General features: G+C 46.5%; 1 protein-coding gene across 1 annotated transcript; it reads left to right on the top strand.

Annotated features, from left to right (window-relative positions):
- The first annotated feature begins 2,970 nt into the window (after nt 1–2,970).
- LOC130284652 (oocyte zinc finger protein XlCOF22-like) lies at nt 2,971–21,316 on the top strand. Its single transcript, XM_056535254.1, has 6 exons — nt 2,971–3,142; nt 3,240–3,331; nt 3,414–3,492; nt 3,600–3,691; nt 3,791–3,905; nt 19,677–21,316. Exons 1-6 carry the CDS (start codon nt 3,109–3,111, stop codon nt 20,882–20,884), a joined length of 1,620 nt encoding a protein of 539 aa, XP_056391229.1. The 5' UTR covers nt 2,971–3,108; the 3' UTR covers nt 20,885–21,316.
- The last annotated feature ends 1,449 nt before the right edge of the window (nt 21,317–22,765 follow it).

Below are 22,765 nucleotides of genomic sequence, written 5' to 3'. Positions count from 1 at the left end.
TTAACCGAGCAAGGCGAAGTACAGGAGGATGAGACAGAGGTGTAGTCAACGTAGCAGACGGTCTGGACAGGCGGCAAAGGTTCGTAGTCAAAAAACGTAGCAGGACGGTCTGGGTACACGGGTATGCCAAACAGGCAATAGGATACGCTTTCTCTCAGGTAAAGGGCACTGAAGATCCGGCAGGGGGGTATGGGAGGTGCAGGAACTTATAGAGTAGTGTCAGGTGTATATACTAATTAAGAGCACACTGGCCCTTTAAACTACAGAGCTCCGCCACGCACGCGCCCTAGGAGACAGGGACGAGCGTGGCAGAGCTTAGTGCCAGAAGCAGAGTGGGGTAAGTGACAGGCTGCGACTCGCAAGCGGGCGCGTCCCGCACTGCAAATCCCAGCCCCGCCGACAGACGGGGACCCCGGGACACTGCGCTCACGGCCGGAGTTGGAAGCCGAAGCGCAGCGCGTGACAGACCCTCATCAACGTCTACACCCTCATCTACGTCTACATCCCCATCTACGTCTACACCCTCATCTACGTCTACACCCTCATCTCTGATCTCGCGATCAGACACTTATCACCTATTCTTTGGCTATCGTTACGGCTCCTCATCCTCTATAGTATATATACACATCTCCTCATCCTCTATAGTATATATACACATCTCCTCATCCTCTATAGTATATATACATCTCCTCATCCTCTATAGTATATATACACATCTCCTCATCCTCTATAGTATATATACATCTCCTCATCCTCTATAGTATATATACACATCTCCTCATCCTCTATAGTATATATACATCTCCTCATCCTCTATAGTATATATACACATCTCCTCATCCTCTATAGTATATATATACACATCTCCTCATCCTCTATAGTATATATACACATCTCCTCATCCTCTATAGTATATACACATCTCCTCATCCTCTATAGTATATATACACATCTCCTCATCCTCTATAGTATATATACACATCTCCTCATCCTCTATAGTATATATACACATCTCCTCATCCTCTATAGTATATATACACATCTCCTCATCCTCTATAGTATATACACATCTCCTCATCCTCTATAGTATACATACATCTCCTCATCCTCTATAGTATATATACACATCTCCTCATCCTCTATAGTATATATACACATCTCCTCATCCTCTATAGTATATATACATCTCCTCATCCTCTATAGTATATATACACCTCCTCATCCTCTATAGTATATATACACATCTCCTCATCCTCTATAGTATATATATATACATCTCCTCATCCTCTATAGTATATATACATCTCCTCATCCTCTATAGTATATACACATCTCCTCATCCTCTATAGTATATATACACATCTCCTCATCCTCTATAGTATATATACACATCTCCTCATCCTCTATAGTATATATACACATCTCCTCATCCTCTATAGTATATATACATCTCCTCATCCTCTATAGTATATATACACCTCCTCATCCTCTATAGTATATATACACATCTCCTCATCCTCTATAGTATATATATATACATCTCCTCATCCTCTATAGTATATATACATCTCCTCATCCTCTATAGTATATACACATCTCCTCATCCTCTATAGTATATATACACATCTCCTCATCCTCTATAGTATATATACACATCTCCTCATCCTCTATAGTATATATACACATCTCCTCATCCTCTATAGTATATATACATCTCCTCATCCTCTATAGTATATATACACCTCCTCATCCTCTATAGTATATATACACATCTCCTCATCCTCTATAGTATATATATATACATCTCCTCATCCTCTATAGTATATATACATCTCCTCATCCTCTATAGTATATACACATCTCCTCATCCTCTATAGTATATATACACATCTCCTCATCCTCTATAGTATATATACACATCTCCTCATCCTCTATAGTATATACACATCTCCTCATCCTCTATAGTATATATACACATCTCCTCATCCTCTATAGTATATATACACATCTCCTCATCCTCTATAGTATATATACATCTCCTCATCCTCTATAGTATATACACATCTCCTCATCCTCTATAGTATATATACACATCTCCTCATCCTCTATAGTATATACACATCTCCTCATCCTCTATAGTATATATACATCTCCTCATCCTCTATAGTATATATACATCTCCTCATCCTCTATAGTATATACACATCTCCTCATCCTCTATAGTATATATACACATCTCCTCATCCTCTATAGTATATATACACATCTCCTCATCCTCTATAGTATATATACATCTCCTCATCCTCTATAGTATATACACATCTCCTCATCCTCTATAGTATATACACATCTCCTCATCCTCTATAGTATATATATACATCTCCTCATCCTCTATAGTATATATACACATCTCCTCATCCTCTATAGTATATATATACATCTCCTCATCCTCTATAGTATATATACACATCTCCTCATCCTCTATAGTATATATACACATCTCCTCATCCTCTATAGTATATATACACATCTCCTCATCCTCTATAGTATATATACACATATCCTCATCCTCTATAGTATATATATACATCTCCTCATCCTCTATAGTATATATACACATCTCCTCATCCTCTATAGTATATATACATCTCCTCATCCTCTATAGTATATATATACACATATCCTCATCCTCTATAGTATATACACATCTCCTCATCCATTACCCATAATCCCTAAAAACTGACACATTCCAGACATGTTGTTTCGCTGAAGAGAAATCATCAAACTGGGGATAGCTCCGCCCACACAGGAGTTTGGTCACATGGGCTATGAAATCACCACAGGTCCTTTACGTATCCTCCTCTACTGCTGAGCCCCGCCCACTCCTTTCACATGACCATCCTCACAGGTCCTTCATCCACAATCTCTTCTATCCAGCTGAGCTCCGCCCCCACATGTACTGGTCACATGATTGTGACATCATCACAGGTCCTATACCTCCAGCATCCAGCAGATACAGAGCAGGTCCTCACTGCTGTTGTGTTGTGAGGAGATCTCTGCTCCTAGGACTGTATAGAAGGACACAAGGACCTGTACCAGAACATAGTCATGATGGAGGATCACCGGCCCCTCACATCACAAGGTAAGAAGAGATATATATATAGATATCACTCTCACTACCTAGTAACATAGAAATCTATCCAGCACTGATGTATTCATTCCCTGTGTGTTCCCTACAGATGGAGTCATTGATAGAAATCCACCCGAGAGGTGTCCCCGCCCTCTGTATTCCCAGGACTGTCCAGAGGGAAATGTCCCAGAGAAGCATCAGGTAGATGAGGCTAAAGTCCCCAAAATATGATCATAAAGTGATTGAATCAAAGGTTTTACATTCTTTTCCTAATTTTTTTAAGGGGGAAAACCTGATGGATATTAAGGTTGAAATTATAGATGAAGAAGAAGAGGAGACGGATTTGGGGGCCGATCAGCAGTGTAAGGAGGGGGAGACTTTTATTGGTGGAGGGTCTCCTAGATACTACTACACCCATCATCTGATCATCACATGGAATAATCTATTCATCACTGTGTGTTCCCTACAGATGGAGTCATTGATAGAAATCCACCCGAGAGGTGTCCCCGTCCTCTGTATTCCCAGGACTGTCCAGAGGGAAATGTCCCAGAGAAGCATCAGGTAGATGAGGCTGATCCTATATCTCTATAGGGGGGTCCTGCAGTCATAGATGTGGGGGTTAGATTTTGGGGGTCTCTTATGTTGATGTTTCCTCATCAGGATGATTACCTGACTATTATTAAAGTGGAGGATGAAGCAGAAGAAGAGAGGATGAGGAGCAATCACCTGTGTATGAGGGAAGTGAAGGAGGAAATTCCAGGAGGTGTTACCCCAGGTATGTAACAATTCCAGGAGGTGTTACCCCAGGTATGTAATAATTCCAGGAGGTGTTACCCCAGGTATGTAATAATTCCAGGAGGTGTTGTCCCAGGTATGTAATAATTCCAGGAGGTGTTGTCCCAGGTATGTAATAATTCCAGGAGGTGTTGTCCCAGGTATGTAATAATTCCAGGAGGTGTTGTCCCAGGTATGTAATAATTCCAGGAGGTGTTGTCCCAGGTATGTAATAATTCCAGGAGGTGTTGTCCCAGGTATGTAATAATTCCAGGAGGTGTTGTCCCAGGTATGTAATAATTCCAGGAGGTGTTGTCCCAGGTATGTAATAATTCCAGGAGGTGTTGTCCCAGGTATGTAATAATTCCAGGAGGTGTTTCCCCAGGTATGTAATAATTCCAGGAGGTGTTACCCCAGGTATGTAATAATTCCAGGAGGTGTTTCCCCAGGTATGTAATAATTCCAGGAGGTGTTTCCCCAGGTATGTAATAATTCCAGGAGGTGTTACCCCAGGTACAAGGGGGCAAAAAAGTATTTAGTCAGCCACCGATTGTGCAAGTTCTCCCCCTTATAAAGATGAGCGGCTGTAATTACCATTATAGGTTATAACCTCAACTATGAGACAGAATGAGAAAAAAAAATCCATAATCACATTGATTAAAAATTTTTATTTTTTTTGCAAATTATGGTGGAAAATAAGTATTTGGTCACCTACAAACAAGAAGATTTCTGCCTCTCCCAGACCTGTATCTTCTCCTTTAAGAGTCTCCTCTGTCCTCCACTCGTTACCTGTATTAATGGCTCCTGTTTGAACCTGTTATCAGTATAAAAGACACCTGTCCACAACCTCAAACAGTCACACTCCAAACTCCACTATGGCCAAGACCAAAGAGCTGTCGAAGGACACCAGAAACAACATTGTAGACCTGCACCAGGCTGGGAAGACTGAATTTGAAATAGGCAAGAAGCTTGGTGCGAAGAAGTCAACTGTGGGAGTAATTATTAGAAAATGGAAGACATACAAGACCACTGATAATCTTCCACGATCTGGGGCTCCACGCAAGATCTCACCCTGTGGTGTCACAAGAATGGTGAGCAAAAATCCCAGAACCACATGGGGCCCTAGTGAATGACCTGCAGAGAGATGGGACCAAAGTAACAAAGACTACCATCAGTAACATACACTATGCCGCCAGGGACTCAAATCATGCAGTGCCAGATGTTTCCCCCTGCATAAGCCAGTACATGTCCGGGCCCGCCTGAAGTTTGCTAGAGAGCATTTGGATGATCCAGAAGAGGATTGGGAGAATGTCATATGGTCAGATGAAACCAAAGTAGAACTTTTTAATAAAAACTCAACTTGTCGTGTTTGGAGGAGCAAGAATGCTGTTATGCCGAGTGCTCCGGGTCCCTGCTCCTCCCCGGAGCGTTTGCGGCATTCACCTCCGTGCAGCGCCCCGGTCAGACCCGCTGACCGGGAGCGCTGCACTAGTGTCACTGGTGGAGATGCGACCCGCATAGCGGGACGCGCCCGCCTGTGGCTCGCATCCCAATCTCCTCACCTGCCCCGTCCTCCGTGTGCTCAGTCCCGGCGCGCGCGCGGCCTCTCTGAGATTTAAAGGGCCAGTGCGCCATTGATTGGTGCCTGGCCCAATCAGTACCTGCACCTTATAAAAACCCACTTCCCCTTCCTGTCATCGCCGGATCTTGTTGCCTAGTGCCCAGTGAAAGCGTTTTCTGTGTTCCCAAGCCTGTGTTCCAGACCTCCTGCTGTTGCCCCTGACTACGACCCTTGCTGCCTGCCCTGACCTTCTGCTACGTCCGACCTTGCTCTTGCCTTGTCCTTCTGTACCGTGCCTGTCTCAGCTGTCAGCTGGGGTTGAGTCGCTATCGGGTGGAACGACCTGGGGGTTACCTGCCGCTGCAAGTCCATCCCGCTTTGCGGCGGGCTCTGGTGAAAACCAGTAACCCTTTATACTCCGTTCCCCTGGTACGGCCCACGTCATCACCCCACTGACACAGAGGATCCACCACCAGTGTCCTCGCTGCATACCTATCCGTATCCTGACAATGTGTCATCTACCATGTTAGAGGGAGAATGCCCTGCTAGGATAGGATCACTGGGCTTCAGCCCAGTAGAGAACCTCAATGAAACAGACAAGTTTTATTAGATTTGTTTGAACTTACAGGCACCACCTCATATGAGAGTACTCCCCCCACTACATCCTTGCCCACCTTCAAAGGAGGGAATCCCTGAAGGTTCGTTCCTTCTGCCCTTCCGGGGAATCCCCTTGAGATCTTCGAGAGGGCAGTATTACAGGACGTAAAATCCTTAACTTACCCCAAGAAGGTGGACAACTTGTCTGGAGGAGAGTTACGAGCCCTCGAATGGTTCGTCAATAGAAATGACCTGAAAATCTGTAAAACAGACAAGGGGGGTGCCACAGTTGTGATGTCCCTAGATAGTTATAGGCAGGAGGCACTAAGCTCAGTAACAGAGATGTATATTCTCCCCTTAAAAAGAACTCTACCTGGGACACCATTAGTCAGCTACGGTCCCTCCTATGCTCTTACACCGAAAAAGGATTTCTCTCACGCAAAGTCGCTGAGAGACTTATTCCTGATTTTCCAAAATTTCCTACCAGGTATTCCTTACCAAAGATTCATTAGTCGCAGAGCCGACCCACAGGCAGACCAATTGTCGCCGGGATCGGCTTTGCGACTGAGTTTTCAAGTATTTAGAATGGTTACTCTATCCTATCCTACCTCATACCCCCACATACGTTAAAGATACAGGGAATCTTCTGCCATACCTTGATGGCATTAACTGGCAGGACACTTATCAACTAGCCTTGGACGTAGAGAGCCGGTACACCCGCATCCCACATGATGCGGGTGTACAGGCTGTCGCTGAGGTCCTGGAGAGCACAGATAAATCCCCCCCTCTTTATTGATTTTGTTTCTGATGCTCTGAGGCTTTTCCTCAGCCGTAATACTTTCAGACACGAGAACAGATGGTATCAGCAGGAGACCGGCACTGCGATAGGCTGGCCGGTCTCCTGCACATATGCCAATCTGTTTCTCGCAGTTTTTGAAAGAAGGTGGATTTATTCTGATCAAAATCCCTTCATTAAACACATCAAGTTATTTCTTTGTTTGGTCGATGACGTTTTAATGATTTGGGAAGGGACAGAAGACACTTTTCAACAATTTGTCAAATATCTGAATGACAGTAACAAGGAAAACATGTTATTTACCTAAACATTTTGAGGAAACCTGATTGAGTTCCTCAATGTTAAAATTACAGCTAATAACAACAGTCTCTCTACCACTAATTTCCGTAAACCTACTTCCAAGAAGAACTTAAGGAATGAATACTTAAAAGAGCTTATCCTAAAAAAGTAGTTGATGTGGCTTTTAACAGAGCTGCGAATGTCCCTAGAGAAAAACTTTTTTCCCAAAAGTAAAGTTAAAAACACTGGATTGTCACGTGCAACTTTTTCTTCCGCAAACTCCAGTATGAACAGTGTTAAACGCATGACTTTGCTTAAACACTGGTACATACTGGAGTCAGACCATGATTTAAAAGATCTGGATAAAACAAAACCACTTATAGCGTACCGTAAGAACACAATAGGGGTTAAAATTAGATCCAAACAGAATCGGTTAGCAGATAAGAAGGAAAATTGGTTGTTAGGCTAGGTTCAGACTACGGAATTTCCGGGCAGAAAATTTCCGCCCGGAGATTCCGAGTTCCGCCTGCGCCAACCGAATTAGTCGGCGCTAGGACCGCGCGGACACTGCAGTCTCCTATAGACTGCTATGTGTTCCGCTAGGATTTCCGCCTGAAGAAAGAGCAACCCCTTTCTTCAGGCGGAAATTTTCTAGCGGATTTTTTATCCGGATTTTCCGCTTCACAAATTCCGAAGTGTGAATTTGTGAACGGAAAACAATTCACTACACTATGCATTATAGTAAGCGGAATTTCTGCCGGAAATTTCAAAGCGAAAATACAGGCGGAAATTCCGTAGTCTGAACCTAGCCTTACAGTCAGCCCCCAAAGGAATTAAACCCTGTGGTAACTGCTCTTTCTGTTCTCTTAACATCAATAGCAGAATTGTGTACATAGGTAGCATTGAACATGTTTTGCATAATCTCATCACCTGCCGTACTACGTTCGTAGTATACACCCTTATTTGCCCCTGTGGACTGTACTACATTGGTAAGACTAAAAGACACCTTTTTGTTAGAATAAGAGAGCATTAACGCTCCTTGGTTACAGGTAAAGGTGCTCCTAGACTTATTAACCATATGTGTGAAGTCCACGGGGGCAATGGGCAATGTATTAAATTTGCTGGATTGGAAACGGTTAACATCCCCAGCCAAGGTGGGGACAGACAACGCATACTGATGCAGAAAGAATCCCATTGGATTCTTAAGTTATGTGCCTTGGGGCTGGCTGGCCTCAATGATAGGAACGATTTAAGTGTGTTTTTTATAGTTTTGTTATTGTATTTCAGATGTATGTTGCATTTTTTTGGTTTTTCTCCTTCCTTGCTTTTTATGTTGTGCTTTGTTTGTCCACCTGAGCATCACTCCTCCCCTTCACCTCACCTGCCTTATTAGCAGCTAGTGTGGGAGAGCTCAGTGTGCATGTAGCTTGAGGAAGTGCCTGACCGGCACGAAACCATGGGGTGCGGGTAGGACAGCATTCCCCCCTGTTCCCCTGTTCCCCCCTGCATGATGTCCATCTGTGATCTCCATACGGAATAAAATAAGTTTCTGCAGAATAGTGAGTCGCCGAGCCTTTTTCCTTTCTTCCTTACATTGAATGATACTTCTGTACTCGCTGCACCACCTGTATCTGCACATGAACTGTCCGACTTGCTTCTAAGTCACCGCCTACACTGTGGTCTGACTACTACGGTAGTGCCAGATGCCTATTGTTCTCTTAGATATATGTGCCCTTAATAAGTGTTTGCACCTGTCCCTTCTCTATAAGTATGTGAACCTCCCTCTACCTCATGCCAGATCTTTATGTGCCCAGTGCCCTAGTGAAAGTGTTTATTGTGTCTTGCCTTACCGTGTTCCTGACCTACCTGCTCCATGACCTGACCTTGCTCCTGTGCCGCCTGCCTACTAACCTCTTGCTACGTCCATGTTCTCGCTACCATGCTGCCTTCCCTGATCTTCTGCTATCCTGATTGCGAGTTGCTATATTCCTTCTGTACCACGTTTCCTCCTCAGCAGCCGGGTTGACGGGTAGCGACTTGGGTGCCGCCTGCCGTAGTAAGTCCATCATGCTTTGTGGCGGGCTCTGCTGGAAACCAGCGGCACCTTAGGCTCCGCTCCCTGACAAGGCCCAAGCCATCATTCACACAGGTCCAGCGGATCTACTACCTCCTTGCCGCTAGCGGTAAGATCCGGCCATGGATCCCACTGTGGTGCCCCTGCCTGATGTTACGGCTCTCTCCACTGTTGTGTCTCAACAGTCGCAGAAGTTAGCCAGTCAGGCTCAACAACTCAATGAACTATCTGCCATGATGCAACAGCTTCTAGCTGCCCAGCAACAGCAGCCGCAACCTGCTCCTGTGTCTTCTCCTGTGCCTGCAGCTTCTTCCGTATCCAAGCTTCATTTACCCTTGCCTTTGAAGTATGAAGGAGAGTCTAAGTTGTGTAGTGGCTTCGTGACTCAATGCTCTATGTATTTGGAGCTCATGGCTGATCAGTTTCCGACGGAGCGAGCTAAAGTGGCGTTTGTGGTCAGTCTATTGTACGGTAAAGCCCTGGCCTGGGCTACTCCTCTCTGGGATCGTAATGATCCGGTGTCTTCTAACCTGCAGGTTTTTCTCTCTGAATTTCACAATGTCTTTGAAGAACCTACATGTGCCTCGTCGGCCGAGACGGCACTTCTGAATCTTAGTCAAGGGAACTCTTCAATAGATGACTAAGCGGTTCAATACTGCTTCTGAACTGGCTTGGAATGACGAGGCCTTGTGTGCTACTTTCAAAAAAGGATTGCCTAGTAGAATCAAGGATGCTCTTGCAGCACGACATCCTCCATCTACTGAGTGAGCTTATCCATTTGGCCACTCGACTTGATGTGCGTTTTGCCGAGAGGCAGGAGAACTTCATCTGGAGAGAGAACCTGTCTGTATTTGGGGATTTCATTGTTTGGCACCCGTGTTCCAGCGTCCACCTCTACCCTCTCCTAGGTCTCCTGCCGAAGAGGCAATGCAGGTGGATCGGACTCGCCTAATGCTGCAGGAAAGATCCTGTTGACACAATGAGAATGTGTGCCTATATTGTGCCAGTTTGGGGCAATTTCTCAAAGACTGTTCTATATGTCCTCAGCGTCCGAGAAATGCTCGCACCTAGGATTCGTGGGAGAGGCGTCCCTAGGTGTGAATACTACCTCTCCTCTTTTGACCATGTCGGTTCAAGTTTATACTCCAGCCAAGATATCTTTCTTCTCTTCTGCCTTTTTGGACTCCGGTTCCGCTGGAGATTTCATTGTTGCCTCTCTGGTCCATAAACATCGTCTTCCAGTGACTCGACTTGCTAAGTCTATGTACATTTCCTCTGTCAATGGAGAAAACCCGAACTGTACTGTGCTTTTCCGCACTGAACTTCTCGTCATGCAAGTGGGTGTCTTACATAAGGAAATAATTTGAGTTCTACATGCTTCCACATTGTACTTCGGAGATTCTTCTCGGTCTTCCTTGGCTTCAACGTCACACTCCACTGCTTGACTGGAGGTCTGGTGAGGTCACTCGCTGGGGATTCTTTTGCCAAAAACACTGTCTTGAGCCTACCCTGCCTAAGTCTATCAAAATGCCTTCTGCTATGCCGGGAGACTACGCTGATGTATTCAGTGAAAAGCAGGCTGAAATTCGTCCACCACATCGTCCCTATGACTGTCCTATTGACTTACAACCAGGGAATTCGCCTCACGGGTCAAGAATTTATCCTTTGTCTGTTCCAGAGACACAAGCCATGGCTAAATATATCCAAGAGAACCTCCAAAAGGGTTTCATCCGTAAATTCTCCTTCCCAGCCGGAGCTGGTTTCTTCTTTGTAGGGATGAAGGATGGTTCTCTTCGTCCATGTATTGACTACCTGGGACTTAACAAAATTACGAGCAAAAATCGCTATGCTTTGCCTTTCATTTCTGAACTTTTTGATCGTCTTCGGGGAGCCAAGATTTTCTCCAAATTGGATCTTCGGGGAGCATACAATCTCATTCGGATTTGTGAAGGAGATGAATGGAAGACAGCCTTTAACACCCGAGATGGACATTTGGAATATTTTGTGATGCCATTTGGCCTCTGTAACGCTCCAGCTGTCTTTCAAGAATTTGTTAATGACATTTTCTGTGATTTGCTTTACACATGTGTTGTGGTATATCTGGATGACTTGGAGGATCATCGTTCTCATGTCCGGCAGGTTCTCCAGTGTCTCAGGAATAATAGTCTGTGTACCAAGCTTGAGAAGTGCCTATTTGAGAGATCAAGTCTTTCTTTTCTTGGTTACATTGTGTCTGGTTAAGGTTTTCAGATGGATCCTGGCAAGTTGTCTGCAGCTTTGGACTGGCCAAGACCTACTGGCCTATGGGCCATTCAGCGTTTCTTGGGGTTTGATAATTACTATCGTCAGTTCATTCCTCATTTTTCTTATGTGGTCGCCCGATTGTGGCTCTCACAAAAAAAAACTGTAGTCCCAAGAATTGGACTTCTGAGGCCAACGAGCCCTTCTCTCGACTAAAATCTGCCTTCGCCTCAGCGCCAGTTCTATCTAGACCTGATCCTGAGAAACCCTTCTATCTTGAGGTAGACACATCCTCTGTAGGAGCTGGTGCCATCCTGACTAAAAAATCCTCAGGGCAAGACTGTAACCTGTGGCTTCTTCTTCTTTCGCCTGCAGAGAGGAATTATTAAATTGGAGATCGGGAACCTCTCGCTATTCAGATGGCATTAGAGGAATGGCGACATCTTTTGGAGGGTTCTCCTCATCCTGTTAACATCTATATGGATCATAAAAATCTCTTATACTTTCAAACTGCTCAGCACCTGAATTCCTGGCAGGCTAGATGGTCCCTTTTCTTTTCAAGGTTCAATTTCTTCATTCATTTCCATCCTGCGGACAAGAATGTCAGAGCCGATGCCCTTTCTAGATCCTCCAACCATTCTTTTTTCTCTGGTCGTCATCCTCCTCCTCTTCCAGCTTCTTTTCGAGTACCTGCCGTAGATTAACAAGTATAGGACTTTAAGTTCATCTGACAGGAGACCCGTCATTCTTTGCTTCACGTTTCCTCTCGAATGAAATCTCAAGCGGATAAGGAGAAGGTCTCCTCCCAATTTTCGCTCCTGGTGATAAGGTCTTGCTCTTTTAAATGTTTCAGGATTCCCAGCTACAAATTAGGTCCTCGCTTCCTGGGATAGTTCAAGGTTTTGCAAAAAATGAAACCAGTTTCTTACAAGCTTCGTCTGCCATCCTCTCTCCGTATTCTGAATTCTTTTCACATCTCCCTCCTCGAGCCTGTCGTTTTCAACAGTTTTTCAAAAAAATTAATTGTTCCTTCTCCTGTCTCTGGTTCTTCGGATATCTTTGAAGTGAAGGAGATTCTGGCGATGAAAACCGTAAGAGGGAGACGTTATTTTTTAGTAGACTGGAAGGGCTTCGATCCTGAGGAAAGTTCCTGGGAGCCAGAAGTGAATATTTTGGACCATGACTTGGTCCAGAAAATTTTCAGACCCAAAAAGAGGGGGAGACCTAAGGAGGGGTACGGTTACGGCGAGTACTCCAGCCGATCACACTGGCCGTGAGTGCTCTCTTCCTCTGTCCTCCGGCGGGCCTGGGATTTGCATCGCGGGACGCGACGCATGCGAATCTCGGGCCGTCACTCACCTCCTCCTTCTTCTGTTTTCTCTGTGTTCTCACACCGCCGGTGTAAGCATCAGAGCTCTGAAATTTAAAGGGCCAGTGCGCCCTTAAGTGTTTGCACCTGTCCCTTCTCTATTAGTATGTGAACCTCCCTCTACCTCTTGCCAGATCTTTGTGTACCCAGTGCAAGCGTTTGTATCTTGCCTTACCGTGTTCCTGACCTTCCTTTTCCATGACCTGACCTTGCTCCTGTGCCACCTGCCTACTGACCTCTTGCTACGTTCCTGTTCTCACCACCGTGCTACCTGCCCTGACCTTCTGCTATCCTGACTATGAGGTGCCATATTCCTCCTGAACCACATCTTCTCATCAGCAGCCAGTGTGGATGAGTCGGGTCAGGGGTAGCAACCTGGGTGCCGCCTGAAGCAGTAAGTCCATCCCGCTTTGCGGCGGGCTCTGGTGGAAACATGGCCCAAGCCATCATTTACACAGGCTCAGTGGATCTACTACCTCCTCGCCGCTAACAGAAAGCCTGTATTGCCCAGCGACAGCCCCAAATCAAATGCTCTCTAACAAAATACAGGCCTCTACCATCTTTTTAAGTCAGAGAACTTGCACAATTGGTGGCTGACTAAATACTTTTTTGCCCCACTGTGTGTAATAATTCCAGGAGGGGTTACCCCAGGTATGTAATAATGGCAGGAGGTCACACCCCCTCCCATAGACTTGTATTGAGGGGACGTGACCGTGACGTCACGAGCCTTCGCCCCGCATCGCCAGTCATCCAGCACGGAGAAAAGTTCACTCTGTGCATCAAATATCTGGGGTGCCACAGTGCTAGGGGTGGGACCCCTGCGATCAGACATCTTATCCCCTATCCTTTGGCTAGGTGATAAGATGTCTAGGGCCGGAGTACCCCTTTAAGTTTTGCGTCCAAGTTTGGAGAGGAAAGGAAAAGAAAAAAAGGAAACCTGCATAGGTGGCCACTTTATGGCGAGACTCACTGAATGTTTCCATTGTTCCGGATATGGCGAAGGAGGGAGTAAAGATCATGGACAACAAGGGGCACCCCTGCCATGTACCATTAGGGATGGGGAAGGCCTCGGAGAACTGACCAATGACCTTCCCAGTGGCTGATGAGGCTGAATACAGGCTGGGCATCCAGCGAAGCAGAGTGGGCCAAGGCCCATGTTCTTCAAAGTCTTCCCCATGAAAATCCTTTTCAAATGCCATTTCCCCGTCCATAGAGATTAGACACAGAGGAAGTGATTTAGAGACTGCGCAATTCACCAGGCATAAAGCCCGAGTGATGGTGTCAAACACTTCCCGAGTTAACGTGACACCTACTTGGTCTTGTGATGAAGATGAGGGGAGAGTCTGGAGGTGAGGGTCTTAGAGAAAAAACTTTAGGTCCATGTTCAGCAAAAGTGTAGTGACTGGTTGTGTCCGCATCTGTAGGGTTAATGCTGTTTAGCCTTGTTCTTTATTCTGGCTATCTGGGCTGGTCAGCTGACTATGCTTAGATCGCTTCTGTGTAGCTGGCTATTTAAACCTGCAGCGTGCTTTTTAATCCTTGCCAGTGAAAGAACTTGTCTGAGTAACTAGCATTATTTGTCTCTGTAATCTTGGCTCAGCTTTGATCTTTCTTTTGCTTTTGTGTATCGGTACCTCACTATCTCCAGTTGCTGACTTGGCTAGTTTGACTCTGATTTGACTGTGTGTGTGTGTTTAGTTTTTCTTTTGTTAGTTTTGTGTGCCTCCAGCTGTTTCCCAACTCTGACTGTTTTGTATTTGGTTTTGTCCCTGCACGTATATAGGAAGGGACCACCTTCGTGGTTGTGGACCTGTTGTTTAGGACGGGTACGTAAGATGGCAGGGACAGAGGGTGTGGGCAAGATTAGTGCTGCAATCTCTCCCTGCCCAATGTGACAAAAACATTTTGATTTATAATTATGACAGAGTCGGATCCTTGCCTTCCTTATGTATGATGTCACGTGGACCCTCAAGGTGTCTGAGGAACCACTCAACCTACAGAAATCGCATTATAAGTCGTCAAGAATTTAGGCGAGAGAATAGGGGAGAAGGTCTTGTAATACTAAAGTGATAACCCATTGAGTTTCGGGGCCTTACCAGTTTGGGAAACCTTGAGAGACAGGACGAGGTCCTCTGGGGTTACACGAGATGTAAAAGAGTCAATGACATCCTGGGGGAGTTGAGGTAGTCCTGTAGATAAGAGCCGAAAGCACTACGCCGTGAGGAAGGGTCAGACAGAGCCTAGGAATCGGGTAGATTGTACAAGAAGTGAAAATAAAAGGGCACTTTAGTGAGAAAGCTGCAGTAGTCAACCACGCGAGGACACCCACTCAGAGGGCTCGCGCAGGGGTTCTACTGGGCCTATCGGCAAACTCCAAGAAGTGTCTTTGTCACTTGGGAAGTGCGGCCTTCATCAAAGTAAGGGATTGCAGATGGTGCCTAAGAGCCTGCAACTTGATGTTGACCTGTCTGTCCAAGGTAGTTTTGTGGGCGGATTCTAGAGTTGGATTTTAAAGGGGTAATATGTCCCCATACATCTTATTCAGATGTGAATGGTGAAGTTGCAGTCAGAGTGCACACTGGCCCGGGAGGCGAAACTTTATTCATGTTCAGAATGTGGGAAATGTTTATGTAATTCAAATCTTATTACACAAGAGAAGTCAGTCACACAGGAGAGAGGCCATATTCATGTTCAGAATGTGGGAAATGTTTCTCAAGTAACTCATATGTTGTTGAACATAAGAGAATTCACACAGGAGAGAGGCCATATTTGTCACGATGCCGGCTGGCAGGAGGTGGATCCTCTGTGCCAGAGAGGGATAGCGAGGACCGTGCTAGTGGACCGGTTCTAAGACACTACAGGTTTTCACCAGAGCCCGCCGCAAAGCGGGATGGTCTTGCTGCGGCGGTAGTGACCAGGTCGTATCCACTAGCAACGGCTCACCTCTCTGGCTGCTGAAGATAGGCGAGGTACAAGGGAGTAGGCAGAAGCAAAGTCGGATGTAGCAGAAGGTCGGGGGCAGGCGGCAAGGTTCGTAGTCAGGGGAGATAGCAAAGTTCTGGTACACAGGGTATAAACACACAAAAACGCTTTCACTAGGCTCTAGGGCAACAAGATCCGGCAAGGGAGTGCAAGGGAGGAGACTAGATATAGCCAGGAAACAGATGGGAACCAATTAAGCTAATTGGGCCAGGCACCAATCATTGGTGCACTGGCCCTTTAAGTCTCAGGGAGCTGGCGCGCGCGCGCCCTAGAGAGCGGAGCCGCGCGCGCCAGCACATGACCGCAGGAGACGGGAACGGGTAAGTGACCTGGGATGCGACTCGCGAGCGGGCGCGTCCCGCTGTGCGAATCGCATCCCCAACGGCCATGACAGGGCAGCGCTCCCGGTCAGCGCTGACCGGGGAGCTGCAGGGAGAAAGGCGCCGTGAGCGCTCCGGGGAGGAGCGGGGACCCGGAGCGCTAGGCGTAACAGTACCCCCCCCCTTAGGTCTCCCCTTCTCTTTATCGGGTAACTGCCTCCCCTGGGATGAGGACACCGGGAAAGGAAGGAGGGATTCCTCAACGGCAGGCAGAACCGCAGGAGTAGGAATGGGGAGAGAGGGCAGAGGGCGAGACCTGGCACGGGGCAGTGTGACACCAGGACGAGGGCCATGAGGGGACACAGAAGCTTGCCTGGGAGGGGGGGAGGGGCATTTCCTGTGGCAGGCAGAGTCCTTAATGACCTTAGGGGGACCGGATACAGGAGGAACCACAGAGTTACGGCAAGGGTTACTGGGAACCGGTTTTAGACAGTTCTTGGCACAAGAGGACCCCCAACTCTTGATCTCCCCAGTGGACCAATCCAGGGTTGGGGAATGAAGTTGAAGCCAGGGAAGTCCAAGGAGAATTTCCGAGGTGCAATTGGGGAGGACCAAAAGTTCAATCCTCTCGTGATGAGATCCGATGCTCATAAGAAGGGGCTCCGTGCGGAAACGTATGGTACAGTCCAACCTGGCTCCGTTGACCGCGGAGATGCGGAGTGGCTTGACAAGACGGGTCACCGGAATATGGAATTTATTCACAAAGGACTCCCGAATAAAATTCCCAGAAGCTCCAGAGTCCAGACAGGCCACGGCTGAGAGGGGAGAGCTGGCTGAAGTGGAAATCCGAACAGGTACCGTGAGACGTGGAGAAGCCGACTTGGCATCAAGAGACGCCACACCCACGAGAGCTGAGTGTGAGCGTGCGTTTCCCAGACGTGGAGGACGGATTGGGCAATCCACCAGAAAATGTTCAGTACTGGCACAGTACAAACAAAGATTCTCTTCCTTACGGCGATTCCTCTCTTCCAGGGTCAGGCGAGACCGATCCACTTGCATGGCCTCCTCGGCGGGAGGCCTAGGCGCAGATTGCAGTGGAGACTGTGGGAGAGGTGGCCAGAGATCTAAGTCTTTTTCCTGGCGGAGCTCTTGATGCCTCTCAGAAAAACGCATGTCAATGCGAGTGGCTAGATGAATGAGTTCATGCAGGCTAGCAGGAGTCTCTCGTGCGGCCAGAACATCTTTAATGTTGCTGGATAGGCCTTTTTTAAAGGTCGCGCAGAGAGCCTCATTATTCCAGGAAAGTTCAGAAGCAAGAGTACGGAATTGTATGGCGTACTCGCCAACGGAGGAATTACCCTGGACCAGGTTCAGCAGGGCAGTCTCAGCAGAAGAGGCTCGGGCAGGTTCCTCAAAGACACTTCGAATTTCCGAGAAGAAGGAGTGTACAGAGGCAGTGACGGGGTCATCACGGTCCCAGAGCGGTGTGGCCCATGACAGGGCTTTTCCAGACAGAAGGCTGACTACGAAAGCCACCTTAGACCTTTCAGTAGGAAACTGATCCGACATCATCTCCAGATGCAGGGAACATTGGGAAAGAAAGCCACGGCAAAACTTAGAGTCCCCATTAAATTTGTCCGGCAAAGACAGGCGGAGGCTAGGAGTGGCCACTCGCTGCGGAAGAGGTGCAGGAGCTGGCGGAGGAGATGGTTGCTGCTGCTGTAGCTGAGACTGAATCTGCTGTAGCTGCGACTGGAGTTGCTGAGTCATGGTGGTCAAGTACGACAGCTGGTGATCTTGTTGGGCAATCTGTCGGGCTTGCTGGGCGACCAGTGTGGGGAGGTCGGCGACAACAGGCAGAGGAACTTCAGCGGGATCCATGGCCGGATCTACTGTCACGATGCCGGCTGGCAGGAGGTGGATCCTCTGTGCCAGAGAGGGATAGCGAGGACCGTGCTAGTGGACCGGTTCTAAGACACTACAGGTTTTCACCAGAGCCCGCCGCAAAGCGGGATGGTCTTGCTGCGGCGGTAGTGACCAGGTCGTATCCACTAGCAACGGCTCACCTCTCTGGCTGCTGAAGATAGGCGAGGTACAAGGGAGTAGGCAGAAGCAAAGTCGGACGTAGCAGAAGGTCGGGGGCAGGCGGCAAGGTTCGTAGTCAGGGGAGATAGCAAAGTTCTGGTACACAGGGTATAAACACACAAAAACGCTTTCACTAGGCTCTAGGGCAACAAGATCCGGCAAGGGAGTGCAAGGGAGGAGACTAGATATAGCCAGGAAACAGATGGGAACCAATTAAGCTAATTGGGCCAGGCACCAATCATTGGTGCACTGGCCCTTTAAGTCTCAGGGAGCTGGCGCGCGCGCGCCCTAGAGAGCGGAGCCGCGCGCGCCAGCACATGACCGCAGGAGACGGGAACGGGTAAGTGACCTGGGATGCGACTCGCGAGCGGGCGCGTCCCGCTGTGCGAATCGCATCCCCAACGGCCATGACAGGGCAGCGCTCCCGGTCAGCGCTGACCGGGGAGCTGCAGGGAGAAAGGCGCCGTGAGCGCTCCGGGGAGGAGCGGGGACCCGGAGCGCTAGGCGTAACAATATTCATGTTCAGAATGTGGTTAATGCTTTACAGGCAAATCAAATCTTGTTACACACAAGAAAATTCACTCAGGAGATAAACCATATGCATGCTCGGAATGTGGGAAATGTTTTTTTTTTAAAATCAACTCGTTACGCATCAAATAATTCACACAGGGAAGAAACCGTACTCTCTGCAGCATGAGCGGGAGATTTAGGACGCAACGGGCAACTGCGGAATACATGGTCGATGTCCACCCCTCTAACAGTTCCACTAGGCATAGGGGAGATGATGTAGCTAATTTTGAGTGGCTTTAGGGCAGGTGATGGGGAGAAAAATTAGAGTAACTGCAGGAAGTTTCGGAGATCACGTGACACATGTGTTACTCTGCTGAAGGCTCCATTTTCGTGTAAATTTTTACACTTTTGCATAATTGGAACATACTTTTCGAAACTATTACATTTAGAAAAAAATGTATTTTTAGTCCAGCTATGTCTATTCACTCGTACAACCCTATGGCACACCATGAACATAGTCTAGTTACACATGAGAGAACTCACATGGGAGGGAAACCGTATTCGTGTTCAGAATGTGGAAAATGTTTTGTAAGTTAATCAGATTTGCTTAAACATGAAAAATGGTACGCAGGAGAAAAACCGTATTCATGTTCAGAATGTGGGAAATGTTTCTAAACTAAATTCCATCTTGCTGCACATGACGGAAGTTGTTGATCAATTTGCCTAGAACAGTGGTCTAAAATTGTGCCCCCCCCCCCCAGATGTTGCAAAACTTCAACTTCCAGCATGCCCGGACAGCTGTTGGCTGTCTGCGCATGCTGGGAGTTGAAGTTTTGCAACATCTGGAGGGCCACAATTTTCGACCGCTTTATTATGCAGAAGAAGGCAGACAAGTTAACTGTATACATAATATCTGTAAAAACCATGTCTAATAAAGAATACATTTATATCCCAACAGGAAATCCCAGTAAGAATTCTGAGGGAAACTTCATGTTATCCCTGAATTATAAAGGAGAAGATGAAGAGATCATGGAGCGCTCCTCAGGAGAAGATGGAGAGATCATGGAGCGTTCCTCAGAAGAAGATGGAGAGATCATGGAGCGTTCCTCAGAAGAAGACCTTCTTACCTCTAATGTCCATCCAGATCAATCATATAATAGTCTCCCTGATCACGGGGAACCTTCTCCTGACCAACCACATGTTACCTCAAGGACAGATCAGAAAGTAGATAAAAAGTTTCAATGTGATGAATGCGGAAAACAGTTTACAGCAAGCTCAAGTCTTCTTACACACAGAAGAATTCACACGGGAGAGAAACCTTATTCTTGTTCAGAATGTGGGAAATGTTTTGCAAGTAAATCAAATCTTGTTACACATGAAAGAAGTCACACAGGAGAAAAGCCATATTCATGTTCAGAATGTGGAAAATGCTTTACAGGCAAATCAAATCTTGTTACACATAAGAAAATTCACTCAGGAGAGAAGCCGTATTCATGTTCAGAATGTGGGAAATATTTTGCTAAGAAATCAACTCTGGTTACACATCAAAGAATTCACACAGGAAAGAAACCGTTTTCATGTTCAGAATGTGGGAAATGTTTTTTACATAAATCACATCTTGTTACACATGAGAGAACTCACATAGGAGAGAAGCCATATTCATGTTCAGAATGCGGGAAATGTTATACAAACAAAAGAAATCTTGCAACACACGAGAGAAGTCACACAGGAGAAAAGCCATATTCCTGTTCAGAGTGTGGCAAATGTTTTATTACTAAAATTACGCTAAGGGATCATCAGAAAATTCACACAGGAGAGAAGCCACATTCCTGTTCAGAATGTGGGAAATGTTTCATCACTAAAGAAAAACTGAAAAACCATCAGAGAAGTCATACAGGAGAAAAGCCATATTCGTGTTCAGAATGTGGGAAGTGTTTCATCAATAAAGGCAAACTAAGGAATCATCAGAGAATTCACACAGGAGAGAAGCCACATTCCTGTTTAGAATGTGGGAAATGTTTCATTACCAAAGACAAACTAAAGAACCATCAGAGAAGTCACACGGGAGAGAAGCCATATTCATGTTCGGAATGTGGGAAATGTTTCATTACAAAAGAAAAACTAAGGAATCATCAGAGAAGTCACACAGGAGAGAATACATTTTGATGTTTTGGTTGTAAAAATAACAACAACTGTTGAAACTCAAATGAAAACAAAAAACTTTGAAATGTGAAAAATGCTAAAATAAAAAGGAAAAAATATATTCTAAACATATATGGTTCTTCAGACATTACACAGACGAGAGGGTTTAAAGGCATTGTCCAGCAAAAGAAACAACCTGAGTATGGTTTTGAAAATAATAATAAAGCTACTTACTAATTATAATGTTATTAGCAGTAGGGCAGGGATCTCTCCATATCTGCTGACCTGTCTGGTGTGTAGCTGTGATGTCCTCTCAGCTCCCTCGTCTGCAGAGGACCAGACCATTGATGTGCAGAGGTGGAGCTCATATTACTGCTTATTAGACTGTTAGGCAGCAGGAAACCTATGTCGGATAAGGCAGCAGTGAGCCTGTTCTGATGGAAACTACTGAGACTCCCTGCTGACTTACAATCTAATGAGCAGTAATATGAGCTCCCCCTCTTCATTGACTACTTTTACCTATGTCACATATGTGTCTGCATACTATACATTGTGTTTAACTTTGACAGCAGTTTAAAAAAAAATTTGATTTAAAAAATCTACAAATTTATTAGTAATTTAGAAAATTTTTAGTTGCTTTCCTCCACTAAGCCAAGTTTGCAGAAGCTCTTAAAGGGGTACTCAGTTGCCAGACATTTTATCCATTATCCAAAGGATAGGGATAAGATGTCTGATCGTGGTCTGGCCGCTGGGTCCCCCCCCCCCCCACGATCTCCGTGCAGACACCCGGCGTTCTGAACATTATGTCCAAAATTCTGGGTTGTGGAGGCACTGGTCATGACCTCATGCCACGCCCCCTCCGTTCATGTCTATGTCTACGCCCCCTCCATTCATGTCTATGTCCCAAGGACATGAATGGAGGGGGCGTGACTTCACCACTACGGCCTCCCGGACCCAGCGTCCTGAACATAATGTTCAGAAAACTGGGTGTCTGTGCGGAGATTGCAGGGGTCCCCGACCCCGCAACCAGACATCATATCCCCTATCCTTTGGATATGGGAAAATATATCTAGCAACAGAGTACCCCTTTACACGTTAGGCAGATAGGAACCCTCCACAAATGCCCCATTTTGAAAACTAGACCCGTTAAGGTATTAAGGGCATAGTGATTGTTTTGTGATCAGGAATGTCCCCATTGTGGTCCCCAATATAATGCCTGGACACATGGCAGGGCCCAAAATGAAACGAGCACCCGGAGGTTTTCCAAGAGAGGGGGTATTGACCTGCCGGAACCATAGAAAACCCCCACGAATTACCCCATTTTGAAAACTACACCTCCGCAGCAATCCGCTCCCGGCTTCTTGTGGTTGACGTGCGACACTACAGCTCAGCTAATATTCTGCCCGGCCAGTGATAGGCTGAGTGGTGGTGTAACATATTGAGCCAAGCCCTAGTCTTCTTCCTGGTGCCAATACGTCACACTCCCGCTCAGCCTATCACTTGCCGAGGCGGGTCATGGCTGCGGCCGGTGATTAGTTAATCTACAGTGCGACATGTCAACCACAAGAAGCAGGAAGAGGATCACTGCGAAGGATGGGAGCGGGACATCAGAGGTATCGAGGAAGCAACAGTAAGTCCTATTTGTTCTTTTCAAATTCAAGCAATCAAAGAGTACTCTCTTAATTTGGTCAAAATGCTCATGTAGCCCTAGTTTAGCTCCTTAGGGAGTCTGGTCTTCACAATGGGGGGGGTCATGTGGAGGCAATAGGTAAAGCCTTATCTGCAGGATAGGGAGTTAAGTGTCTGTTCATGGGAGGTTCGACCGCTGGGAACCCCCGTGATCTCCCGTACGGGGACCCGGCATTATAGCTTCTCTGCGTGGCTAATGACCGTGTCATCGACCTC

The sequence above is a fragment of the Hyla sarda genome, chromosome 1 (assembly GCF_029499605.1).
Source record: "Hyla sarda isolate aHylSar1 chromosome 1, aHylSar1.hap1, whole genome shotgun sequence".
Taxonomy (NCBI): domain Eukaryota; kingdom Metazoa; phylum Chordata; class Amphibia; order Anura; family Hylidae; genus Hyla; species Hyla sarda.
This window is presented reverse-complemented; position numbering and strand designations above follow the sequence as displayed.

Coding starts and splice junctions, on each gene's coding strand:
- LOC130284652 (XM_056535254.1), top strand. CDS start 3,109: ATGATGGAGGATCACCGGCCCCTCACATCACAAG. Junction 3,143..3,239: donor CCGGCCCCTCACATCACAAG/GTAAGAAGAGAT, acceptor TGTTCCCTACAG/ATGGAGTCATTGATAGAAAT. Junction 3,692..3,790: donor ATGTCCCAGAGAAGCATCAG/GTAGATGAGGCT, acceptor TTTCCTCATCAG/GATGATTACCTGACTATTAT.